The 26377-nt window shown below is 60.8% G+C and overlaps 1 protein-coding gene across 1 annotated transcript; it reads right to left on the bottom strand.

Moving 5' to 3' along the window:
- Positions 1-1220: 1220 nt before the first annotated feature.
- Positions 1221-26048, bottom strand: PLCH2 (phospholipase C eta 2). The gene is made up of 24 exons (XM_003793314.2): positions 25976-26048; positions 24418-24564; positions 22731-22984; positions 22443-22571; positions 19993-20163; positions 18163-18256; positions 17771-17974; positions 17486-17606; positions 15885-16056; positions 15582-15689; positions 14223-14381; positions 13032-13037; positions 9913-10005; positions 9471-9553; positions 8797-8894; positions 8488-8670; positions 8056-8163; positions 7380-7504; positions 7214-7298; positions 6909-7055; positions 6490-6569; positions 4031-4328; positions 2149-2527; positions 1221-2115 (listed from the first exon to the last, which is right to left on the bottom strand). The coding sequence occupies exons 1-24, from the start codon at positions 26034-26036 to the stop codon at positions 1221-1223; spliced, it is 4200 nt and encodes a 1399-aa protein (XP_003793362.2). The 5' UTR covers positions 26037-26048.
- Positions 26049-26377: the final 329 nt, after the last annotated feature.

Below are 26377 nucleotides of genomic sequence, written 5' to 3'. Positions count from 1 at the left end.
CTGAGGTTGATCTTTGTTTCAGCTGCATCCTCCTCCCTCCCTGAGAGGTACCAGGACAGAGGCCCCCCCATCGGCCCAAATCACTGTCCAGCCCCAGAGATAGCTCTGGGAGTGGACAGGCAGCATTGGCCATGGGGCTCCCAGGTGTGGGACTGCCTGTTCTGACCCCCGCAGGGCTCAGCCCCAAGGGCCTCAGAGCCTGACTGCCTCTGAGAGAAAGTTCCTGCTGGCCAGAGCTGGGGCCTTTGGGCGGGGGTGGGGGTGGGCATAGACCTGGAGGGAGGCACGCGGGACAGGACTCCAGTGTGCTGAATACTGCTCTTGACCCCTGTACATTCCCCCTGGGGCCTGCCTAAGAGCCAGGTACCCTCTGTGCCCCTCAATCCCCCCAGCCCTTTGCTAGCCAAGCAGAAAGGCTCTGGTACCTTGCTTGGGAGAACATTAGCCCCATAGCCTCACATCCTCCCTGGCTCATACCCACAGCCAGCCCTGCCCTGCACAAGGTCATTGCCCCTGGGGGTTCAAAAGGAGGCCTTGGTCAGCAGGCTGGTGTGCAGTGTCACTGGGGGACCCCAGGCTCTCTTGTCAAGGGCTCACTTGGACTGAGTTTCTGCCCTGAGTCCTGGAACAGCAGCCCCCTCCCACTGCAACCCTACTCTCTGTCATCCTCAGGGCCCTACACAGAGGTATGGCAGGGCTGGGGCGGAGTGGGGGGCATGAGTGGTACCAGCACGGGGGCACAGCACAGCGAGGGCAGGGCAGACTACCCCCCTGCACCCTTCCTGACCTGGGGTATACTTGGGGAGCAATGACAGGCAGGCAGGCAAGCTGAGAACCCCATGGTGAGCTATGCACAGGCAGTCATAGAGACTTTAAAATGTCCCATACAGGGGACTGTTGAGGATAGGCAAACACCTGGGGTCAGAGTGGGCACAGGAGGAATGTTCTAAGCAGCTCCAGGTATCGCACCAGCATTCCCAGGACACAGACACATGTACACCACATAGTCCAGGGCCAAGAGCCAGGCTGAAGTGAAAAGGGCTCGGTACTATTTTAATGTGTGTTTTGCCTCTAAAAATTTAAATCTCTCTCCACATAATACATCTTAAAACACTGAGGAAACTGCCTGGTGAAGCCGATATCCAGTGGGCCCTGCAGGGTGACAGGGCACAGCTTCAGCCACCCTCACCTGCCCTTGGCCCGCTGACAAGCTGGCTGGGTCAGAGTCTCAGGAGGCGCAGGCCCTCAGCTGCCCCGGACACCTGCTCGGGGGCTCCCTTGGTAGGGGTTAGCACATCCGCATAGCGCTCGTGGACCACAGAACAGGCGCCCTCAGGGGTGCCCCGCTCCTCCTCAGGGGGACCCCGTGGGCCCAGGCCCTGTAGCTTCTGCTGCCGCTCCTGGGCCTGGCGGGCCCGGCTGGCAATGGCACGCACGCGACTCTGGCTGCGGGAGGAAGAGCGGCGCAGGAAGCTGGGGCCCCCTGCAGCCCCCTCTCCAGCCAGCCCTAGGCTGGTGGGCGATGTGATGTCCCCTGCCCTCTGGAAGCCCGTGAGGCGGCGCAGCTGCTCTGTCAGGGCATCCTGCTGAGGCCCCGCACCTGCTGCCTGCTGCGCCCCACCCAGGGGCCCCAAACTGCGTCTCAGGCTGTGGGAGCTGCCTTTGAAACTGGAGACAAAGTCATCGGCGGTCAGGTCTCCCAGGCTCTTGGACTTGGTGGCCACGGGGCAGTCCTGCAGACCCCCCAGGGAGAGGCGGCCCCAGCATGGTTGGGGATGGAGGCCTGTCAGCCTTGGGGCCAGAGGTCGGGGCCGCAGCTGGTCAGGCACAGGGGCCGGCTGGACTGCAGCCCACAGGTTGGGGTTGGATTTGCTCTTGGTCACAGGCAGCAGGTCTGGGCGGAGCCTTGGAGGCAGGCGTCCCACAGGGACCCCCACAAGGCTTTCTCCACTGCGGCCCAGGCCCAGGCTCGGCAGGGAGAGGTCGATGACAGTGTCATTGGATGACATACTGGAAGATGAGGACACGCTGTCAAGGTGGCTTCCCGGGTCTAGCCGCTGCCACAGCCGATCACTGCCTGTGGCATCTGAGTACACAGCAGGGGCCGGAGACGGCCTCAGTGGATGAGGCGGCCATCCACTCAGGGGCTCCATGGGCACCTGCCCCTCACTCTTGGCCCTTCTAATTGTGGGCAGATGGCCCGGGGCCTGGGGTTGGCTCCTGCTGTCCTTTTGGCTGCCAGGGGCCCCCTTGCATGCCCCACTGGGGCCTCCACTATCACACGGCTGCCACCTGCCCTCTGGGGGCTCCTCGGTGACCCCAGGGCTCCCAGTCCTGAGCTGGAGGGGCACAGAAGCCCCCAGTGCCATCCCCATGGAGCTGGCCACGTTGGCTGTGGGGCCTGCGGGGTCCTGGGACCCTTCCTGAGAGGGGCTGGTAGGGCCGGGGCCCAGGACTGGCTCCTCAGCAATGGTCTCCAGGCTGCACAGGGGGGAGACGGACCTCTGCAGGGAGAAGGGGTGGACACCTAGGGAAGAGGGACAAGGAAAGAAATGGAGAGTGAGTGAGCAAGTGAGACAGAGACTGAAGGAGGGGGACCCCTCTCAGGGTGGTGTCTCTGTGGCCCCCACACCTCCCTGCACCAGGGAACAATGAGGCCAGCCCTTGCCCTCCATCACGCACATCCAACAGGGCACGCTTGGCGCCCTCCCCTGCCATGTGGGGGCTGGGACAGTGGACAGGTGGGGGCCTCCCGGGGCTGGGGCTGCCCCGTTACCTGTCACTTGCGTGCTCAGTTCCTAACTAGAAGGCAGCATGAGTGCAGGGACAGAAGGAGAACTCGGTCAGCATGGGGGCGGGGATGGCAGCACAGCCCTTACACCCTCCCTCCCGAGCTAGAGCTACAGAGGGACCCACGGGGCCGAAGCAGAGCTTCTCAGTGGGGGTCAGCCAGACACAGAGCCCCAGGAGCACAGGGAGCCTCCGCTCAACACTTTGCAAACTGCAAGGACCCAACTTCTAGGCTGAGCACCAGCCAGGAGTCTTGGGGGCTGGGGGTGCCCTGTGGCTGCACCACTGACCATGTCACCTGCCCAGGAGGGACAGCCCAGGGCCTGGCTCTGGAGGGAGGCAGGGGTAGAGATGGGAAGTGGCCCACAGTTCTAGGAAGGGCTCTGGGGCACCCAGGCAGCTGACCGACCAGGGAGGTGGGCTTGGCCCAGCTGGGTGGCCCCATCTCAGGGTCCTGGCTGAAGCCTAGCAGGAGCTCTGGGGTTCTGAGCAGGCATGGCTTCCTCTTGGGATGGCTCACCGGCTCAGCTCATCTCCTCCCTCCCAAAGTCCCCGGGCCCCAGGTCAGGCTGGAGGGCTGGGGCTGCAGCCGCAGGACAAGCCAGTGGAGCACAGCAACATAGGTGCCACAGCACACAGGCGGGTCTGTGACGCAGAAGCAGCAGCAGGTGGCACAAGGCCTAGGCCATGCTGGAGGCGTGCAGGAAGACAGCACGGGGCACGGGCAGGCAGCTAGTCTTACCGGTGGAGAACATGGGGGATTTACTCCTCATCTCCTCCAGCTTTTGAACGAACAAGGCGTTCAGCTCTCCCTGCAGGGCCCCAGGCTGCCTGCCAATGGCCTCCTGCCAGCGACAGACCCCCTGGGGGCCACCCGGGCTCTCTGGGCTGCTACAGTCTGAGGACGCGGAGCCACCACCTGGACCTGGCCGCTGGGCCCTGCGGCCCTCAGGGGCCTCTGTGCTCCTTCCCGGGGCAGCTCGGGGGTCCAGGCCACAGCAGGGTGCCCCTGGGGAGTCAACCCGGGCCTGGGGCTGCTGGCTAACAGCAGTGGGCTGGCCTGCAAGCCCAGGGCTGGGTGGCCGCTCCCTCCACAGGCCCTCGGCATCCACGCCGGCGCAGGAACCCACCATGCACTTCATGCATGTGGCAGCCATCCCTGCGGGCCCAGGGCCCTCGGGCATCCGTGAAGGCCGTGCCTGGGCCAGGCTCCTCTCTGCTACCACTGCAGGTGCCTTACCTCGGGGGCTACTGCAGCTGGGTCCCTCCCAAGCCGGGGCCTCCTGAGCAGGGCCGGGGCTGGGGGGTGCTATGTTGTGGGCTGCCCTCTCAGAGCCCGAGTCCTGCTTGCCCAGGACCAGCTCTGGGAAGCCTTTGCGGCCAGACTTCTGGCTCTTCGTCGGGGCACTGGCTGTGCGCCGCAAGAGCCGCTGGCTAACGGAGGGCCGGGGCAGGGGCTGTCCAGCAGCATGACTGTCCAGAGAGCCGGGCTTTGGGCCACGGAGGAAGAGGCCTTTTAGGCCCAGAGCCTGCTTGACCTGCAAGAGAAAGAGTCCACATAGCTGTGGCTGGGACCACACTGCTCCCCAGCAGACATCAGCAACCACGTGGGTGCAGTGGGCTGGGGCCACCTCCAGGGCTGGCCAAGGCTATATATAAAGACATTGGCCATAGGAACCAAGGGCTCCACAGCACCTCTGCCAGGGACCGCAGGCCCACATCTTTCCAACTAAGCATTTTCCTTCTTATTGAGGGGCACGGGAGAACATTCTTCCCCAGGCTTCTCCACCTTGGCCATCACCCTGCACCTGATATGGCCTCCAGCCTCAGTTCCCATGGAGCTGCTGATACAGAAGCCCACAGGGGACAGGGCGTGGCATGAGGGAGAAAGGCTGACGTCACCCCCTGGTGCATCTGCCCTGCCTTCAGGTGCTGCAGGCCGGGGAAGCAGGTACATCTCCTGCAGCCTGAAAGCTACTCTCCCTCAGCTGCTGCCCAGCCACCCCCAGTAACACGCCTGTCTCCTGGAGGTGCCACCTCATGCAGGAGGCCTTCCCAGCCTCGTCCTGCTCTCTGTTCATGGGGGGAGGGGGTCTGAGGCTCACAGCTGGCTTGGTGCTCCCAGCACCACTGCCCAGATGGGCTGGGCTCCTGGCCACCAGCCTCAAGCCATAGCCGGTCTTCTGGACAGTCCCTGCACAGGCCTGTTCTGCAGCTTCCCTGCCTGAGAGCAGCCAGGACCAGCGAGCAAGTCAGGGTTACCACCAGAGAGGCCCGGCAGCTGCATCTCAAGTGTGCAGAGGTCAGAAGGAGCCTCACATGCCAGACAGCCGCGTGCCCCAAGACCCCAACCCACTGCTCCCCCATGACGAGCCGTGCTTATGCACAGAGCGGTCACCCCTGGCAGGGGCACTTCCGGGCAGAGGCATCAAACTGGCTAACACTTGAATCAGCTTTCTGATTCAAGATCCCAAATCCAGTGCAATTTGGTCAAAGTAGGCTGGGAAGCCATTTAGAAGGAGATCCAGGATTCAGGCTGGGAGCTCCACCAGGGACAACCCACCCAAGCCTTGGGTGTGGCTGGCATGGGGAAAGGGGTCACATGAGGGGGGCTAAGAAATGGCACATGGGGGCACAGCGGGGCTCAGCAGGGGCTCAAGAGCTCGCAGCAGGAGGAAGAGGCCCTGGTGGGGTGTGGAGGCTCAGGCAGCGCTGGCAGCAGCCTGTTGAATCCTGGATCTGCCTCATAAATGCCACTGCCCACTGATGATGGCCCAGGGGTCCCCGGAACCATGTCATGATCCATGTGACATGAGCAGACAGTCTCCAGAATACTACCAGGAATCACAGGTGCTAATGGGGTGCGGCCTGGCATGCAGGTGGAACGCCGGGCTACACTGCCCCCGGCGCCGGGGTACCTGTAAGGCTCCTAACAAGGCTGTGCTTCTAAAGGCAGACTGGGACACAGAGAAGCCCACTGCAAGACCAAAGAGACAGGGACGGTGAGGTGGCAAGACCACGGGGCACGGAGACAGGCGGGCAGACGGACAGACAGAAGGACACTGGGGAGACGGATGCCTGCAGCGCCTGGTCCGGCCTGCACCTCTGAGCCCGCATGTGTGGCAGGAGAGAGATGGTCAGTCTTAGGCCCCAGGTGGGCCTTGAGCTATGCGTTTACAGTCCCTGAGGGCACCGGGCCCCAGCTCAGACCCGGGGCACTGGCTCTTTAGACTGGGAGGCCTGAGCCATCCTGGACAGCCCACCATCCTGCCCTGGCCTGGGGCAAGGGCAAAGGCAGGCAGCCACCTTTCAGGGGACTCTGGACAGTAGGAGGAGGGGTTAGGTTAGCAGTTGAGAGAGGTCTGTCTGTGCTCTCAAACCTGGGCACCAGCCTCAGCAAGGACAAGACCTGGGCAAGGGCTGAGCCAGGTTCAGACGGGTGCTGGTGCCCACCAAAAGCAGGTTGGGGTTAATAGGGTGTGGGGCTCCACCCAGCCCTCGGCTGCCCACAGCTGGCCCTGGGACACAAGGTTAGCCCTGCAGGCTGGGGATCAGGTGTCCCCTCCACTTCCACTGGAAGAAAGGGCTGTGAGGCCTCTCCCCCTAGACTCAGGGCCAACTGGGGACACTGCTGGGGTGAAGTGGGGCAAGGGGCTGCTGCCCCTCCCAGGACGCAGATGGCCCCCAGGTGATGCTCACCTTACCACTGATGTCACTGACAGCCACGTGCACGAAAATGGAGGCCTCTTCCATCCCCTCTAGGTACACGTGCCGATAGCCTGGGAGAGCAGGGATGATGCCATGGGGTCACAGGGCTCCCCCGCCCTACCCCACCCCCACTAGCCTATTCTGTTCTTAAAGGTCTCAAAGCCCCAAGTGCCACCAGTGAGCCCAGGCCTGGGACTCTGCTCCTGGGGACTCAGCACAGCCCCTCTCCCTCCTCCAGGAAGCCTGCCAGCATTGTTGTGGCCCTGTAGGACTCCCTCCTGGGCATGAGCCCTTGCCCATGGGCCATACCCCACCAAGGCCACAGAGCCCCATAACCTCTTGTTTGGTCCTGGTCAGCTCCCTCTGTCCTTTGGCCCTCAGCTGATGGGGGGATGAGGGGCCCTGCCCACCTGGCATCAGGCTGCTAAAGGCCAGCGTCCTTTGGCCAATGAAGTCCCTCCCGATGGGGTCGTGGTCCCAGACGAGGAAGCGTACCAGCGCAATCTCAGGCATGTGCACTGTGAACACCAGGGTTTCCTCCCACATGGGGTTGAATCCTGGAGGCACATTGCAGAGGCTCATCAGGGGAGGTGCATTGCCTGGGCAGGGTCCGCCCCGTTGGAGCTCCCGCACACAGCAGGTACCCCCTGCAAAGTGCCTCCACCACGGCAGACAGCAGACATGGCGCTAGGACGCCAGGCAGCGCAAGCCTCACCATTGTCGTCCACCACGCGGGTTTGCTCTTTGCTACAGTCCACTGGGAGCCCGATGATCTCCACCTCCACGAAGGGGTCAATGATCTGAGGGTTGGTGGGGGAGGTGTGGCTTCTGGACCCGGGCACAGTGTTCCGGCCCCCACCCGTGCCTGGCCCCACCCCTACCTCTCCCCGATCCCCCAGCATTGAGTCCCGCGGCTTGGGGAGCTGCTGCCCACTGATGATGCGCAGAGCCAGCTGCTTCTTAGGCTGCCCAGGCAGGGGGTCCTCAGAATTGGGGTTGAAGATGCCTGAATGGATGCCGGGCATGAGACTAGGCCCAGGCCTTGGCCAGCGCTGACCTGCTCTGGGCACCAGCAGCAAACAGCCCCCACCCCCACCCCAGTACGTGGGGCCTATGCCAGGGCAGGGCAAGGGCATAACTGGGGTCTTAGCAGGTGGGCACACCCCAGTGGCATAAGGGGGGGCCCAGTGCAGGTGAGTTGGGGTACAGGGATAAAAGTGGGGTTGGAGGAAGCCTAAAGACGCCTCAGCCAGGGCAGCACCGTGAGCCCCATGTGGGCCCAACACAGAGGCTGGGTCACTGGCCCTAGAACCCCTCAGACATGTCTTGCTGGTGGATTTCACAAAGGCCGGGAATAGGGCAGGGGCTCCCCAATTCCCCATCCCCAGATTTGTGGCAGAGGTGGGTCCTGCTTTGCACTCCCCACCCTCCAGCACCCAGAGCAGAGCCCCAGCGTGGGCCCCCAGGAGACTCTGCCCAAGCTTCCCACCCTCAATAGCGTGTGCACCCCCAACCCATGTTGTGGGGACTCCAAGGTGGCCCCTCCACATGCCTCACCCTGGCACATGCACGGGGGTTTCAGCACATAGCCACAGTTGCCATTGGCGCTAAACTTGGCCCTGTTCAGCTGCAGCATCCGTCCCTCAGACTGGTAGTTCAGGGCGACTAGGGGAGGGGCCAAGGACGTCCTGTCAGCACCTGGCCTTCAGGCACATCCCCTGAATGCCCGCCTGCCCACAAGTCCGATGTCCACCCCATTCCCCACTGTGAGCAGGGCTCAGAACAAGTTCAGCACCCCTGCGTTACATCCCCAGAGTTCACTGCCAACCCTCAGCCCCTTTCCCTCATTGCCCTGGGTCTTAAAGAACCCACCCCGGGGCCAGCCCAGTGTTGTGGACAGCACAGTGCTCAGACTCTCCAAGCCACAGGCAAGGGCACCTGAAGCAAGGCCTGCATGGGTCCCCCCATGCACCCTTCAGGGGCACCCACCCATCTGACAGCCTGCGTTCCAGAAGGGCTGTGGGTTGTAGTTGCTGGAATCCACCCGGTAGGAGGAGGGGTAGACACGGGAGAGCTGGTGCTGGTTAAAACGTAGGTACTGGGCCGGCTTCTGCTGCAGGATCTGGTGGGCCTTGGTCTCACTGAAGGAGGACACCTGCCAGCTGGACGCCACTGTGGCGCCAGCAGCCAGCGTCACACACCGGGTCCAGGGGTCCCCCAGGTGCACGGACACGCACACCAGAGTTGGGATGGGGAGGCCCCAACCCACCTGCCTGTGCCCAGCCTGCTTGCCCTCACCTTCCATGTCCACGTCATGGGTGCCCACAGACTTGGTGTATTTGACCAGGTCCGAGAGAGCCCGGGACAGCTGCATGGTCTTCTTCTGCCGAGTTGTCCTGTGGGATTCACTGGGCATCAGTACCCTGAAGCTGCACCCAGCCCTGAGAGAGAGGGTCTCCAGGGCACAGGCAGTCCCTCAACACCATCTAGGGCAGCAAGATCCATCACACATCCATTGCACCACACACTTGTGTGCCCGGAGCACATGGTGGATGCCCGGTGGTGCTGGGGGGGACAGGCACTGGGCCCCCAGAGACAACCCTCAGGCTGTGCTGGAGGCTTCAGAAATGTGAGCACCAGGCAGGAGGCAGGCGACAAAGGCCACAGGCCCTCTCGTGGGCTATGGAAGGGCGAGGCAGTAGCTTGGGCCAATGTGGGGCCAGGGGAGCTCTGAGAGATTTGGGGTCTTCTACAAGGTTCTGAGCATGGGAGAGACTAGGGGCAGAGTCTTATCTGTGGAAAGAAGCTCAGGGCACAGAGGGGTACACTGTAGGCACAGTGTGTGGCTGGCAGGTGCAAGGAGGGGTGGGGAGAGGAGTCAGCCCCCATAGGACCACCCTAGAGAAAGGCATGGGACAGTGCAGCCCCCAGGACTGTCCTGGCCTTCCCTCTCCCCAGGGTGGGGAACTGACCCTCGGCTCTGGCGCTCTGGGGAGTCTGTGTCCGAGGCTCCCTCCTCCAGGCTGGCTGTGGGCCTCAGCTTGCCTCCCTTTTTCTGCACAGGAAGGCAGAGTTGTGAGCCCTGGGCCCCACCCAGGCCAGGCCATCAGCAAAGGCTGGAAGGGTATGGGGAGGGGCCCTGTCCTCCTGGGTTCCCAGGGGCCCACATGGCCTCTCAGTCCATCCTCCACATTACCCAGGGCCCAGTGAACTCTCAAGGGAACCATGGGGAATTTGAGCTTGCGGCATTGGCCAGAGTGGACTAGTGAAGGGCAGTGATCCTAGGGCCATTGAGGCATCCAGTGCTGACCAGCCCCAGCCTCAAGGCTGGATCCCAGGAGTCAGACCAGGGCTGGGGGAATCTGGGGAGGGAACAGGGGCTCAGACAGGCCCTAGCCCAGGAGCCCACTGGACCTTGCGCTTGGAGAAGCTGCTCACGAGGAGGCTGCTGTTTCGTCTATTGGCCCCGGTGTCTTCTCCAGACTCCGTATCACCCTCTGCCTTGCTCTGACCCAAGGGAGAGACAGAGAGATGGGGTGAGCCCAGCCCAAGAGGGCAGGGGGTGGGATAGCCCCCACAGCAGCCCTGACGGCCTTCCTGGAATTGGTGGGATGGAGCCTGGCCTGGGAGGATGGCAAGGAAGGCAGGGAACCAGGTCTCAAGCCAGTAGGCTGCTGCTCCCTCTGCCCCAGGGCCCAGAGGTGCCCACCGGAAGGAGAGGACTAGAAATCTGTGCCCAACAAAGCGTCCACTCACAAGCCCACCATCAGCCAGCCTCTCATGACAAACCACTTTAAACTCATTAAGTTCCCAGTTCTGAATTTTGTTTCCCACAGATGGTGACTATGTAGTAGACAGAACATTCCTCAGCCTATTTCTGCAGTCCTTGTAGGAGCTCCCACCCCCTTCTTCCAGTACACAGGTGTTACCCTAATCAGACAAATGGCCCAGGTGCACTTTCCTCAAAGGCAGGCCAGGAGCCAGTGACACCCAAGAAGCCACAGGGCCAAACTTCCTTCAGGCTGTACACAAAACAGGAGTAGGGGGGGCCTAGTAGCACCTCTCATCGCCCCCCGACCCCCCAGGCAGAGTTGCAAACTGCTCAGTTGCCCCACAGCTCATCGGTAGCCAAGCCTGTGCCACCACAAGGCCATTGCAGCCACCACCACCCACTTCCACCAGCTCATTCCACAGACTCCCCAAACTTAGCCCAGCTGTGCACAGCAAGGGCCCCCACCTCACACTGCACCGTCCACCCAGGTAAGGGCTGGTATCTGTCGAATGCCACAGAGCTGAGCACCTGCAGTGGCACCCCTGTTACAGACAGGCTTCAGCCAGACATGACACAATGCACACACCTTGCACACTCTGTGAACACGCTCTGCACCCACCCTGGCCACACCCTGGGCATGCCCTGCACGTCAGAGGACAGACACTACACACACCCAGCACACACATGGACATGTCCACACATGCCTGTGGACACACCCGGCACACGGACATGGACACGCCCAGGACACATCCACAGGCACGCCCTGCACATGCCCTGGACACGACCGTGAATCTTCAAAAGCTGCTGCACAGAGTCCACTCTGGGCACCTGACAACAGACACAGCTCTCAGCTGACCTCACCACAAACCATCGCACCTGCCCCCTCAGTCTCTCCTGCCTGGACCACTCACTGCCTGCCCAGACCCACCTAACAGACATATGTGAAACTGGAGCAGGGCTGTCGCAGGCACTAAGCCAGACACAGCCCTGACATCTCCACCAGCACCCTGTGCTCTGCCCAGTCCAGGGACCTCCAGGGAGCTTAGCCTCCATTGTGCCCAGCCGTCTCCTGCCCTCATTGGGAGTCATGATGCAGGTTGGACTGGCCCATCTTGCCCAGAGTGTCCCAGGGGCCTTCAGTCACCAGGCTTTGGTGGCCAGAGCATAAGGCAGAGTCCTAGCAGAAGAGGCAGGGGTGGGCAGCACCTGTGGTTCAGTGGGTAAGGCATCGGCCCCATATACCAAGGGTGGCGGTTTCAAACCCGGCCCCAGCCAAACTGCAACAAAAAAATAGCCGGGCGTTGTCGTGGGCACCTGTAGTCCCAGCTACTCGGAAGGCTGAGGCAAGAGAATCACCTAAGCCCGGGAGTTGGAGGTTGCTGTGAGCTATGTGACGCCACAGCACTCTACCGAAGGCAATAAAGTGAGACTCTGTCGCTACAAAACAAAAGAGAGAGAGAGGCAGGGGTGACCTGGGTCCCAGATTGCTTCTGGAGACACTTGTCCCTCCAACCTCCAACAGTGACAACCCGATTTCCTCTCCCCCACAGAGCACTAGGCAGAGGCAGGCACTGGAAGCCACATTCACAGTGTGCTCAGGGCCAGTTGAGGCTGACATGCTCCACAGCTCTCTAAAGGCCCCCCAAATGCCACAGTCTCTGACAGTCATGGGCAACTATAAACCCAGGCATAACTGAGGAGGAGCTGTGCTGGCTGGGGAGGCCTGGCAGCCCACACTGCATGGCTAGACCACAGAGGGACTGTGGGACACACCCATCATGGGGTGGGCCAAGGGCAAGGTGGCCTGGACAGCAGGGGAAGGTCCACTTCCTGGCCCAGCCACCAGCAGATCCCAACCAGTCCATGCTCTTGGGGAGGGTCAGAGTGTGCAGCCCCAATGTGGGTGAGGGCCCCTTCCTTATGCACCTGGCTGCTTCCTTCCCACACTTACTCCTGCCATCCCAGGCCTCAGGGACTCCAGAGTGGGGCTCATGTTCCTCCAGGCTCACATACAGAGGGCAGAGGCATGAGTGACTCCTGGTAGGTCATTCCACAACACCCCCAGCTGTCCCCTCTTTGGCTAGACCACACCTACCCAGTGAGCTCTGAAGCCAGCTGAATTCCCTGCCCCAGCCTGGGGATTGGCTTGGCCCTCCCGCCCATCCCCAAAGGCTCTCAGACCTGCCAGGGCTATGTCACCACTCAGCCTGGGAGTGCCTGGTGCTTTGGTCAGGGTGACACTCAGCCTGAGCCCTTCCTCCCTGCCTCCTCCTACAGGAAGCCTTCCCCAAGCAGGGCCCCCAGCAGCAGCTCAGCCTGAGGCCTGCGAGGGACCAGCCTGTTCTCCCACAGGAGTTGACATCAACTCCCACCGACAGGCAACTCCACCAAGCACAGCCCACAAGAGCGTCAGGTGGGGCTTGTTCTCCCCACCTCGACATCTTGGGACCTGTGAGAGACACCTGCCGAGTGTGTTCCTCAAGCTCTCTGCTGGTGTTAGCTGTGCCAAGCTCTCCATGGCCCATGGGCAGAAATGCAAATGTTGGCATCTAAAAATACTGGCTGGCCCCAGAGCAAGACACAGCTCCCCACTCCCTACTGCCGGGAGAAGACACCTTCCCAGCCACCTTGGGGACAGGGTTCAAGACATGGCAGGTCCAGGCAGAGAAGGGCATGGAGCAAGCGGGTGCCAGGAATGCAATGCCCTGCCAGTACAGCTCCCCCTGTGGACAATGTCTGCAAGGCCTATCCCATGCCCCACCTGGCCCTAGGCCACCTGCACTGGCCATCACAGTACCAAGCAATTTGCCAGTTTCTGGCCACTCAGCAGAAGTGCCTGACCAATAAGGAGGAACCCAAGCTCAGGGCCAGCCAGCCCTAGCCGGCACCCCTCACACACACGCAAAGACCTCCCCACGTGGCTGTGAGCAGTTCTGGGTAGAGAGGGGCAGTCATAGGCCTGCCAGAGAACCCCAAGGACTGGCTCAATTCCTGTGTCCTGCAGAGCCTGGACTGTGACTCAGGAGGCCCTTACCAAGGTGGCAATACTCAGAGCCTCATCCATAGGGAGCTACAGGGCCCCCAGGGGCTGCCTGCCCTTAGGTCTCAGAGAGGACACACCAGAGCCAAGTCAGAGCCGGGAAAAGGCAACACCCCTGCCACATAAGTGGTGTGGCCCCTGCCCTGCTCCCTGACAAGGTAGACATTGTGAGGTCTACATGATGGGAGATGGAAACAGAGACATGCTGAGATCCTAGGGCACCCTCGGGCTGGAGCACTGCCCTGGAGGACAGGGGTCTCTGGGCCTCACTGTGGTGTACTTGCGTGTGGGCAGGTGTGTGTGCAGGTGAGTGTGCACATGTAAATGTTGTTCAGAGGTGTGTTTGCATGAAAACTCACATGTGAGGCCTGTGCACAGGTGTGTGCATGCGTGGAGGAGTGTGAACAGATGTGCAGGTGTGTGTGCAGGTGTGTGCATGCGTGAAAGAGTGTACACAGATATACAAATGTGCACACATGTAGAGGAGTGTACACAGATATATAGGTGTGCACACGTGTGGAGGAGCAGACATGCACGTATATTTGCAGGTGTGCACATGCATGAAGGAGTATGTACAAATGGGCATGTGTGCAGGTGTGTGTGCAGATGCATGCACACACGAAGGAGTGTACATAGACGTGCACATGAGCAGGTGCAAGTACAGGTGTGTGCATGTGTGAAGGAGTGTTCAGAGGTGCCCGTGTAGAGGAGTGTGCACAGGTATGCACAGGTGCAGGTGTGCGCGCAGGTGTGTGCACTTGTGGAGGAGTGTTCAGCAGTGTGTGCCCACATGGAGGAGTGTGCATAGGTGCATGGGCAGAGGTGTGTACACACGTTGGGACGTGTGCCCTGACCACAAGCCCTGGGGCCCTTCCCTAGCCCCCAGGCTGGTGGACCAGAAGAGGGCCTCACCTTCTTGCCCTCTGCTCGGCGCCCCGGCTTCCGAGAGGGGGTCATTGTGGAGACAGAGAAAGCATTGGGGTCTTCACAGTCCCGGATCTTTGACTCCTTGATTAGGGAGTCCAATTTCCTCTTAGCAATGTTTTCTACACGCTTCCGATTGGTGGAGGCCTGTAAGAACAGAGGCCGTCCCATTGGCATCCATCTGCAACCCTGTAAGCAGCAGCAGTGACCACCCACGGGTCCTCTGCACGACCCTGTCCTCTCCCAGGGGCATGAGATTCTCCTTGGGCTACAGGCAGCTTTGAACCCAGGTCCACATTACACTTCCAGCAACACAGTGCTGCCCACGGGGACCCAGCAAACAGCTTACATGGTGCCTGGCCCAATGGGTCTCAGGGACAGAGATCAGTGGGCAGCACAGGTCCTGAGATCCCGCCACTGGCCACCATGTGCCTCAAGGGATGACAGGGGGCAGGCTTCAGGGCAGCCTCCAGGCTGGGCAGCTGCCCTTCCCTGTGTGCCCCTGATGAACCTGGACCCCTGGCATGGGACCTAGGCCTTTGGCATCCAGACAACAGTGGAGTGCCCAGGGTGGAGTGAACACAAGCTGGACATCATCAAATGTGCATTCACCATCATGCGGGGCCTCGCAGAGACATGCAGGCTCCCTCATGGGAGGAATTCTGCTGCCTCAGGCTTTCTAAGCAGACAGCCTGTGGCCTAGAATGTTCCTGCCCAGTACTCCTGCATGGATGGCCCTCAGGAAGAAATAAGGTCCCTGCCACTTCTGAGCCACGCCCTGAGGAGGGAAGTTGCTGAATGCAGAATCCCTTGTCCCCCAAAGCCCTCATCGGCTACCCAGCTCCCAGCCCCCAAGGCCAAGCCAGCTACAGTGAGGACGTGGTGACATTGCCCTATGCAGGTGGCTGTAGGGTTGACCTTGGAGGTAGAGCTGGTGCTGGGCAGGAAGGGGCCAGGGTAGCCTGGGGGGTCAGTTGGAAAGGAGTCTAGAAGATGGGAAATTGCCAATGCACAGGTGGAGTAGGTGGGGTGGGAATGTGTGGAGCCCAAGCTGCCGTCCTCCAGGGCTCCTCCTGCTGAGGGGCCAAGAGGACTGGGCAGTGTGAACAAAAATGGGAATCACCAGCAGGGTCTGCACTTCTCAAGTGCAGGGGTGAGGCGGTCAGGAAGGGACCCACAAACAGGAAGGAACCCGAGGCCCAGCACATCCTCAGCAGCTGTGCAGCTTTGCACACCACCCTCAGCATACACTCAATGTCCCCTGTCTGGACACCAGCCTTCCCGACTCGCCCTAACAGCAGGGACAAGAGGCTGCCCTTGGGGGCTACAGGCCATGTCCCCACTTACATCTCCGTTGAGCAGCTTGCAATCATCGTCCATCTCATCAGCGCTGTCCTCGTCTGACACCTCACCCTCCTCTACATCCTCACTGATGTTGGCCGGGAGCTTCTTCCCCTGGGAGGAGGGGGACAATTGGGGGCTTGTGTGTGGACTCTCAGGCCAAGAGCAGTGGTCAGAGTGCTCTGCTCCCTGCAGTGGCTACAGCATGGAAGGGAGACACCTGCGTGTGCACGTGGAGGGCCTTGGCCCACCCCAACCACAAGTCTGCCTGCAGATGGCATGGTGCTGGTCCAGAAGGGCAGGGCTTACCTTCACCAAGATCTTGCCCCTCAGCATCTGTGGAGAGGGAAGCGAGGTGGCATCCTCACTGCTCACGGACGACAGGTCCAGCTTGTCCCCAAGGATGTCAGTTAGGTACTGGGCCATTTTCTTCTGCTGAATGACACTACAGTGGTTCTCAATGGACAGAATCACTGGGTACCTGTGGTCCGAAGATAGGAAGAGCAGGTTGAGGGTTGGCCCCACTGTGTAGCAACCCAGGTCACCTGCACCTCAGAGTCCAGGGGAGATGGGATGGCAGCAGGCTAGGAGGTGCACAATGGCTTTGGAAAGTGATGGAGTGGGTGGTAAAGGGCAGGACAACTTTAGGGGCAAGGAAGGGCCTGGGCTTCATTCCCCAATTTAAAAAAAAAGCAACTGGGGCGGTGCCTGTGGCTCAAAGAAGTAGGATGCTGGCCCCATATGCTGGAGGTGGTGGGTTCAAACCCAGCCCTGGCCAGAAACTGCAAAAAAAAAAGAGGCAATTAGAAGCTCCGGGAAAACAAGAAAACATTTGAAAAAGTCACATTTAAAGTGATGCAGACTAAATTGAAGTGCAACTTGGAGCAACAGACAGACTGAGAAATATAATGCTTGGCCCAGATACTGGACACACTGTCCTGTGAACAGCCCCAGGATCAAGGAGAGGCAAGCCGGCTCAGATGGGATGTGGTTATCACCTGTACAATATAGACCTGGGGGCAGCCATATCAGCTTTGCGGCTTTATTTCTTTACTTTTAACCATGTGCAATTTTACTTGAATTTTACCAAAAGGCAACCATGATTTTTTTAGAAAATATAGGTGACCCAGGTCAAGAGGGCAAGCAGGGTAGGTAAGCAAGTCCTTGCATGGGGAGGGCAAGTCAGCCATGGGAGGCTCTCATCTCCCCGTTTTGGAGGCAGAGTCAGGACAGGGAGAACAGGGGCCTGCGGAGTGTTCTCTGGAGCTGGAGCCCTGTCCTGACAGCCTGGAGACCACTCCTCAGCAGCCACAGACCTGTGTATCCCAACCCAGTGCCCTACAACACCCCCACCTGCCATCACAGCACCAGGCTGTCCAGCACGGGCCCCATGACTGCCCCCTCTCGCAACCCAAGATGGAGCTGGCCCTCCACTCTGTCCCTGAGTCCATCTCGCTTTTCCTGCCTCCTTCACACAATTAGCTCCTGCCTTGTCTGGAGCCTGGCTTATCCGGGACTGGCAGGTGACAGACAGGGCAGTGAGTGGCCTTCTACTTCCAGACACTAAATTAGATTCTCTTCAACCGTGTCTGTAGCCACAGCTGAGTGACAGCAAATTGAGTTTGGACACAGAGTGGCTCCTCAGGGGTAATTAGTGCAGGAACCATGGCTACTGTGGCCACTGACCTCAGGGGCTACCACCAGCCATAGGGACAGGCACTCCTGCACGTGCCATCTCCCCTCTGCCAGGACCTGTGGCCTGTTCCACTCCCCCCCCCACCTCTCTCTCTTCAATGAGACACAAAACCAGCCCCTGACTGCTATAGCCACAGTTCCCAGAAAAGGAAGGGCAGGAAGAGTCAGAGCCTGCAGCCTCCCCCAAGGTCAGCATCCCAGACCCAGCCACTCACTCATTCTTAATGAAGGCGTATTTGTTGATGGTTTCAATGACGTCTTTGAAGAGGATCTTGGAGGTCAAGGTGTAGCCATGGTGCACGATGGGTTCCCCATCAGGACCATCCCAGCAGTCCACTGTGGGCAAACAAAGCTCAGTCAGCCCCAGGGGCAAAGCCAGCCTCCTGCACAGTGACAGGACATGGCAAGGCCTTCTCAGCTCCTGCCCAGAGTCCCAGCCCTTATCCCCTGGGAGATGCCTGCCCACACCGAGGCCTGGCCCCTGGACCGGGGGTGCTCACCCTCCACGCAGCGGCAGCCAGCCTGCAGGACCCAGGCATACATGTCCACTCGAGACTGGGACATGAGCTGGTCGCCCACGAGGTAGGTATTGTGGGAGGAGGTGATAAAGTAGTGGCTCAGCGGCTGTGTCATGTCCTGGTGCACACGATAGTGCTCGGGGTTAAAGATGTCGCCCGCGGGGCTCCTGGTGTAGTTGGTGAAGCCTGCAGGGCGGGGCAGCAAAGGCTGCTCAGCACCGCCTTGGCCAGCATACCATGGCCTCTTCCCTTGAGCAGGACTCACCCGCCCCAGTGCCATGTGGAACGTGGAACCACCTGTCCTGGACCCAGGCTGGCCATCAGTACCCCCCAACCCCCTGAGACAAGTGGACTCAGGGCGACACCCCACTCACCATCAATGCCCAGCAGCCCCTTACTCTTGTTTTCTGGGCATGGCTCAAACTGCTCAATGATGTCCTGGCAGCTTTCAAGGGTCACATCCATCATCTAAGCCAGAGCAGGAGCGTGAACCAGGCTAGCTCATCATTGACCCAGGCTAGCCTCAGGCAGCTCCCCAGTCTTCCCTCCACCACATCCAGGCCCTGCCTCTGGTTACCACATCAGGGATGGCCACGGTGGGGTGATGCTTGAGGGCTGGGGTCACTGGTGGGCCCAGCATGGAGCAGAGACTGGAGAGTGGGGAGACGCAGGAGGGTGAGGACCTATATCCTGCCTGGGAGGAGCCAGGGGCACAGGGAGCCTCCATCTCCCGATCCCTGTTGTCTGCCCTAGTGGCCATCACAGGAAAGCCTAGTGCTACCCCCCAGCTCAGCCTGGCCCCAAGCATTAAAGGCTGAGGGATTTTCAGAGCCCTGTTGTGCAGTCAGGGCCAGAAGCACCCAGGCCCCCATGGCAGGCCACTGGCAGGGCTCTCAGAAATGTGTGGGCAGAGTTGGGGGGTGGTATTCAGAACCTAGGAGCCAGGACACGGGCCAAATCACCTGCCTGGAGGACACTGGTTTGGCTGCAGACTGTAGGGAGGGGTGCTGGAAAGCTTCAGGGTCTTGCCCTTCCCCCTTCAGGCCACATTCCCACACTCTGCCTCCACACACACCTTTGCCAGGATGGAGGCCCCATTGTCTGGGTCCACATCACTATAGCTGTGCCACCCACAGTGACAGGCTGGGGAGAAGTCAGCCAGGTGTACAGGATGCAGCTGGGCTGGTGCCACCTCCCCCCAGGCCAGGCCTCAGGGCATTCCCCTGCAGGGCTGGAGAGATAGCTGCCATGGGACTGAGCCTGGTAAGCTGTGACCTGACCTCCATGTGTGGGGAACCCGGCTGCCAGTTACAACAGCAGTGAGGCAGACCCTGGTAAAACCCACATAACCTGCCTGGGTTCCTGGGGCTGTCCTCCTGCCGTCCCACCCCTCACCCTCACCCACCTGAGTCCTGGCCATGAGGCTTTCCCGCAATCCCCTGCATATGGAGGGCCCTAAAGCAGTGGTTCTCAACCTTCCTAATGCCGCGACCCTTTAATACAGTTCCTGTGAGTTGAGAACCGCTGCCCTAAAGGAGCCCAGAGTCTGCCCTGCCCAGGATCTTCCCTGAGGGTCTGCAAAGGTCCCAGGGAGCTGGCCCTCACCTGTACCCCACCAGCCCCGAGGGGGTCCATGAAACTCGAGCCCCTCTCAGGGTAGTGCACTCTCCATTGAGGCCTCCCTGGCACGGCAGGGTCTGGGCTGACGGGCCCAAATCTCTGATCCTCTGGACACCAGCTCAGTGGGCTAGTATCCAGGCTTTGATCTCTAAGGATGGATGGGATTTTCTGGGGTTGAGGGAAGGGGCGGCAGCCTTGCTGGGCACCAGGAGGCATGGAGGTACGTGCTGGACACAGGGTGAATGGATGTGGCAGTGGCCCAGAGCCCTGGGGAAGAGGATGGCGAGGCCCATGTGTCTGGGATATAGCGAGAAAGCAGGGTCTCAGAACCCTCATCTCAAGATGCTTAACACTGAAGCTGGTGCCACGGGTGTCGATGACGAGGACTGAGCAGGTCAGAGGACCTTGGAGGAGAAACCAGAAACCTCCTCCCCCATGTAACAGCCCTGTGGGGTGCTTCCTAGAATATGGGAACTGAAGCTGATGTGGGGCCTGGCATGCTACCTGTGCCTTGTCTTGTCCCTATGCTCTCCACCAAAGGTCAGGGCCAGCAGTGTGGCCAGGAAGCCCCAGTGGCCCCTCACCTTCTGCTCCACCCCTAGGAAGCGCTGCAGGTCAGCAGCATCCAGGTGGTCCTTGTGGTTGCTGTAGGTCAGCATGAGCAGGTAGAGGTCCCGACGAGTAGACATCATCTTGTAGAAGGCGCAGAACTCCTCAAAGCCCAGTGTCCCCTGGTGGTCATCTGTGTCTGCTTCCTGCAATGTAAGGCCTCTGGTCCCCATCTGCAGCAGGCCCCCACTCCTCAGTCACACTCCCCTCCTCTGCCACTGCCTCCTCAGAGCACTCCCCTGAGGGGCTCCATGAACAGGGCTCTTAGACAAACCACATCAGGGTCCTTGTCCTACCCATCAACAGGCTGAGCAGGGGTGCACTCTGAGCAGGCCACCTGGTGTCTCTGAAGGAGGCTGGGAGGAGTCCTGAGGGGGTGTCCAGGGAGCAAGCCACAAGGGGCCATCCTCCAAGCAAATCACACTTCTCAGGACAGCTCACTGTCCTCATCCAGTGGAAAGGGGAGGGCCCAGATCAGGAACAAACACTGGGCCAGCACCTTGGACACCAGCACGCGCTGGCCTGCCAGCAAGGGACAGCCTTCCTCATAGGGGCCACCATTTGGTGCCAAGTCCCCTCTGAGCCAGGACAATCTCCATGAGTGACACAGTCACAATCCCACTGTGTCCCCATGCCCAGTGGCGGGCTTCGGGGCAGGTGGGGACCTGACTTGTGCTGCCAGCTGCTACACTGCCCTGACGCTGTGGCTTAGCATGGAGGTGGACTGCAGCAGGACCCAAATGCCTATCATGTGCTCATGCCAAGGCTAGAACAGGGCCAGCTTGGCATGAGGGGCCCAGCAGACCCCAGAAGACCTTGGTGCATCTGATGCTGGATTCAAGGGCAATCCTGACCTGAGGCCAACCATTCACTGCACCTAGGACAACCAGGCATCTCCAAGGGCCCCTTTGGGACAAGGGGCTGGACTGGTTGCCCTTCCAGGGGCCATGGCTGGGGCGTAGTGGCTGTGCCCAGGGTCAGCTGGCCTCCCCTGCTAACCACACCAGGAATCCAGGGTGGGGCACCCTCCTGCTGTCTCCTGAGCAGGAATGAAGATGCTATGAAATTGAGGCTCCCAGGAAGCCTGAGCCTAGCCCCAGAAACGCCCCCAACATGATCACATTGCTACTCAGAATTCTTCCCTCCAGTGGGAACCACAGGGGCTGTGAGCACACCCTGGCCGGGCACCTCCTGCTGAGCCCACCTGTACGATGTTACATTAGATTCAGTGACACTGTGTTCAAGCCACCCTCATTCAGTGCATAGATCTCTCCTGATTAGAGACAGGCACAGTGACAGGTGACAGGCACAGTATTGAGATTTTGCTGGATTATTAGAGCCCCTAGGACCTGCTGAAGCTCACGTCTCCCCTCCCTCTCTCCAAAGCACCTATAATTGGCAGCCAAACAGGTGGGCAGGAGGCCAGGCCTGACCACTGTGGCCAGGGCACTGGGTTTTGGGCCCATGGCTTCAGACAATGCCCCTGTCCACATCTCCCAGCTCCTCTGAGAGCCAGCCCTGGATCCAGCCTCACCTGTTGTCTCAGACTCAGGTCTCTCCCCATTGCTGGGGCTTTCTCAGGGAGATCTAGTTGGAGCAATGACAGGGCCATGGGATAGGCATGGGGCAGAGTGGAGTGTGTGCCCAGAAGCCGGCAGTCCTTACAAAAGGTACTGGTGAGCATGGTCTACCCAGAGCTAACAACATGAAGTATCTTCAGGCCAGGGCTGAGCTGGGACCTTCAGGCCCAGAAGCCCAAGCCCTGCACCCAGCTCTAGGAAAGGCCTTTGTCCCTCCTTCTGCTCTAAGGTCCCAAGTCAGGCATCAGGCCAAGGCCCAGCTTCATCTCTGTGGAAGGGCCTACTGCCCTCAGGGTCAGGAAGGAGTAGGGATGGCCCAGGGAGTATGGGTGCTGGTGTGAGTGCAGAGGCAGAGCTGCCTGCCGATCCCCACCGCCATGCAGGCTCTGTCCCCACTGGGGCCTTCACGAGGGCCTGCGAGCCCCCAGCGCTCAGTGAGTGTGCTCCTGAGAGCCTTCTCCCTCACTCAGGCTCAGACCCACATGCTAGCAGGCAGCTGCCCTTGCACGGCAACTGCCCAGGCTCTTAGGCCGTGAGAACATGTGCATGCATGCGTCAGGGCATGCAGGGGCTGGCTGGAGTGCAAGCTCACAGGACCCTCTTTCCAGCCTGCAGCAAGGATAGAGGCCTGAGGGCCGGTGTGCTGGCTCAGCCGCTGGGCCCGGACCTGCTGACAGGCAGAGTTCCTCCCGCCCAGCCCCACAGGGCTCTAGAAAGAGGAGCTAATTACAGACAATAAAGGCTGGGCTCCACTGAAGGAAGTATTTTCATAACTTCTAACACCAGAGTGGCTGCAGAGAGAGGCGTGAGGAGCGGCCCCACCCCCACCCCAGGCAGGGCCTCACCCTGAACATCTGCTTCACCCGCTGGCGTGGCAGGTTCACGTTGAGCTTGTGCAGCAGCTGCAGGAGCTCACCAATGCTCAGGCTGCCGTCCCCGTTCTTGTCCGCCTCGTCAAACGTCTGCTTCAGCCACTTTGGGGCCGAGTTAGGGGCCAACGTGGGTCCACAGGTCCAGCCACACCGCCCCTGCCCTCAGCCTGGGAAGGAAGGAGTGGGGGACCCAGCCCATGTGCCCCAGACATGTGACCCACAAGGGCCAGGGAACCCCTGGGACAGCTGCGGGGTGCGTGCCCAAGGATATTGGTCCCTGGTTCGCTGGCGGCGGGCCAGGCTGTCCTCATCACTGATGCCAGCCATGAGGTAGCGAAGGCCAGTGACCCAGGTGCGTGCCTCGTCTCCACTGGCCGAGACCAAGTCGAGCGACTCACGGGGGCTGCCATGGTAGATGCTAAAGCAGCAGTTGGGATCGAAGCTACCCCCGGGGTAGCGCTGGAAGACCTCTGACTGTCGCCCCTCGCTCACCTCCTGGATGGAGTCTATGGAGACTGCAGGCATGGTAGGGGCACCGGGTCACGGCCTCTGGAGGTTCCACATCCCCACCCACAGCCACAAGCCCCCGGACCAAGCAGCCTGGAGCCTGTACCCTTCACCTCGGGACCTCCATGCAGACCCAAGTGGATGTGGGGCCCCTGCCCTGCCCCTGCGTCACTCCTCCTTCTCTAGGTGTGAAAGACGCCCCCATGAGGGAGCCTGCCTTCCCTATCTCACGCCAGAGTCTGGCTGGCCCAGGTCTCTGTATTTCTCAAAGAGCAGAAGCAGGTGGCCGGAAGCCCACACATCTCCCTGTTCTGAGACGGGTGACCGCTGGGCTGGCTGGCCAAGAGCCTGCACCGCCTCCACAAGCCCCCAGGTGGGGGAGTGTACGGTGGGGTCCTGGCTCAGCACTCAGCTCACCAAAGATTTCACGACTGGCTACAGCAGCCAGGGCCCCACAGAGCCTCTGGGAGCTCAGAGGGCGTTTTCAGATCTGTGCTCCGCCTGTGGCAGGATCTACCAGAGGACCTCTCCAAGTCCAGGGTGGGCTTTAGCCACCCAGCTGGATCTCCCTGCGTGCTTGGGTGGGCAGAGGCAAAAGGGCCTCTCTGTCCCATGTCCCCCCCTGCAAGTCCCCAGGGGCTTCCCTGATGCTGTGTCGACCCTGGCTCCCTCCATCCTGCTCCTGTCTTGGGTGGAACAGCCTCCAAGGAGGCAGGGGGAGACCTCAGTGTGCTGGGCAGCCCTGAGCACAGGGAACAGTGCCTGGCTCAGAGCAGCTGCTCCTGCTGGGTGCTGGGGCTCCTCCTACCTGCACAGCCTCAATCAAACTGGCTTCTCTGCCCTGGCCCGGAGGGCAGTCCCGGCATTGACCCCACATTGCCTCCTGGGGTCAGGGGCTCCACCTACTCCAGGATATCCTGGCCCTGGGGCCCTTCTATATACAGACCCTCCTGGGGGCTCTGAGGCAAGGGTCTCCTGGACCCATGGGGCTGCACCCCAGATAACCACTGGGCTGAGGCCCTTCCCTGGCACAGCTGGGTCCTGCCCACTAGCAAAGCCAGAGAAGGTCCTGAAAACGCCCCTCCCCACAACCCCAGAACCCACAGCCCACCTCAGGCACAAAGCCTTCCAGCTCACGTTGAGCCTTCACACTCTGAGGGACTGAGCCAAAGCTGCCAGCCCAGCCCTTCCTTGATATAGCTTGCTGGGGTCCCTTCCTGCCTGACTGCCCTCTGTCCTCATCCCAACTGCACACCCAGACCAGGGCTGGGCACTGGTGATGCTCTGTGCCCACCAAGTCCCAGGGAGGTCTGCTGGGTGGGCACGGCCCCTCCCCATGGTCCACGGGGGCTCAGAGCCACATGGCAGCTGCTGGGAGGGACACCTGCCCCTGTGTGCTCCCTGGGGCATTGGGCCTGCCCCTGCCAGGGCAGCCACTCACTCTTGGCCTTCTCGTTCTTGCGGGAGGGCCGCCAGCGGATGCAGGAGCGGTGCTCATCCAGGTAGTAGAAGCGGACCAGGCCCTTGGAGCTGCCCCGGAGCTTCACCATCTGCGTCCCCTCCTGCATGGCACTCATGCACCGCTCCACTGGACGGATGGGCGGGCAGACAGACGGACACAGAGATGATAGACATAGGTGCTGGTGAGCGTTGCAGCACCCCCACTCCTCACCACAGCGCACACCCTGCCACTTGGCCAGGCCTCTCACCTGCCCCCCGCAGGGCCAAGGCTGACCCAGGCCTGCCTGCCACATTGGTCATCAATCCAATCCCACTGCCCAGTAGGACCCTGCTCTTCCCTGCTCAGCCACCTACCCCTCCTGCCACCACCTGGGCCAGACCCAGCAATGGCCAGCAACCTGTGTGGGCCTGAGGGACTGTGGGGGGCCATCACTCAAATGGAGCCAGTATGAAACTCAGGAGCAAGGAGGCAAGGACATGAGGGGACAGAGGCTGGCAGCTGCTCCAGCTCTCTGGAGGTCCCTGTGCCTGATTCAAGGCAGGCCCCGGCCACCCCACACCAGCCACAGGCTGCTCCTGAGGGCCTGGACTCCTCTCTGGGGCCCTCCTTGGAGGCCCTTGGCCCTACATGCAGCAAAGATGGCACTAACACGTCCACTCCCCAAGGTCCACAGGCACAGTCCAATAGCAGGGTACAGGTTCAAAGATGGATCTGAGCACTCCTGCCTCCCCCTGCCCCCGGCATCCATGGTCTCCTATTTGTACCTGGGCCTCTAGGAGTCCAGGCCAGAGTCAGCTAGCCCAGTACAGGAACCAGTAGTCCCCGCCCTCTTTGGGGTCTGCACATCTGCTTACAAAAAGCCCAGGTCCCAAAAAAGTACTTCCTGGTGAACCAGACAGCAATTAAAATCTGTGAGGTCCAAGCAATGAGGAATGCCAAGTAGGAGCTGTGGAGGACCATGGATGGTGCCAGCCCAGGAGGACCTCTTGGGCTAATGTTTGACCATGAGCAGAAGAGAACTGCAGCAGGGTGGTGGGGGCACAAGAAGGCTGGGCTGTTCTGGGATTGCGGGAGGTAAAGACATGGGTGTGGCTGTGGGATGCAGTGGAAGGGAGAGGCAGGACACAGATGGGTCCCAGTGGCCCCAGCACCTGGTGGCTGGACCAGAGGCTCTCAGCCCTTCTGTCAGCAACCAGCAGGCACCTCGTGCATCACTGCAGTGTCTGGAGCCAAAGGGTTTTATGTCCAACACCAGCATTCAGTCCCCACCTCAGCTGAGGGTGCTGCTGCCCCCCAGAGAGTCAACGACCTCTCAACAAAGCTTTACAGCCACATGCACGCCCACACTGCACATCTGATCAGGGCCCTGAACTGACAGGCCAGATGGGCAGTGCGGGTGGCTAAGGGGTGGGGCCAGCAACACACTAGATCCACTGACCCCAGAGACACGGTGGGGGGAAGTGGAGGACCCGAGCCTTATGCACCTCAAAAGTGGCCCCACCCTCCCAGGCACCTGGATGGCCCTGCCCCTTCTTACCCAGTGGGCCAAGCTGCCACCTTGAGGACAGCACCACGCTCCCTCCAACCCAGAGTAGCATCTCCGCCAAGCAGGCCACCGTTCCCTGGGCCCAGCTGTCCGTGGATGTCCAGGGGCCAGACATGACCAGATGATGGCAGGGGCAGGCTCACGGAGGACGCAGAGGGCCGCCCCACGCTCAGCTGCAGGTCTGGCAGAGGCAGTATGGGGCACAGGGGCTCTGGAGGCCCCTGTCTCTCCTCCACCTCTTCCTCCCCCCTCAGGGCTGTTCCCAGGCCCCAGTGGCATTGCCTGCCTGTCACCTACTGTCCCAGACGGCCCCCAGGCCAGCCCACTACCTTCCAGGAGTCCCTGAAGAAGCTGCGCCCCAAGGGATGGGGGAAGGGCCGAGCCCATGCCCCG

Source organism: Otolemur garnettii, unplaced genomic scaffold, assembly GCF_000181295.1.
Source record: "Otolemur garnettii isolate 467f Iridium unplaced genomic scaffold, OtoGar3 scaffold00067, whole genome shotgun sequence".
NCBI lineage: Eukaryota > Metazoa > Chordata > Mammalia > Primates > Galagidae > Otolemur > Otolemur garnettii.
Note: the sequence above shows the minus strand (reverse complement) of the source record. Positions and strands in the feature narration are given on the sequence as shown.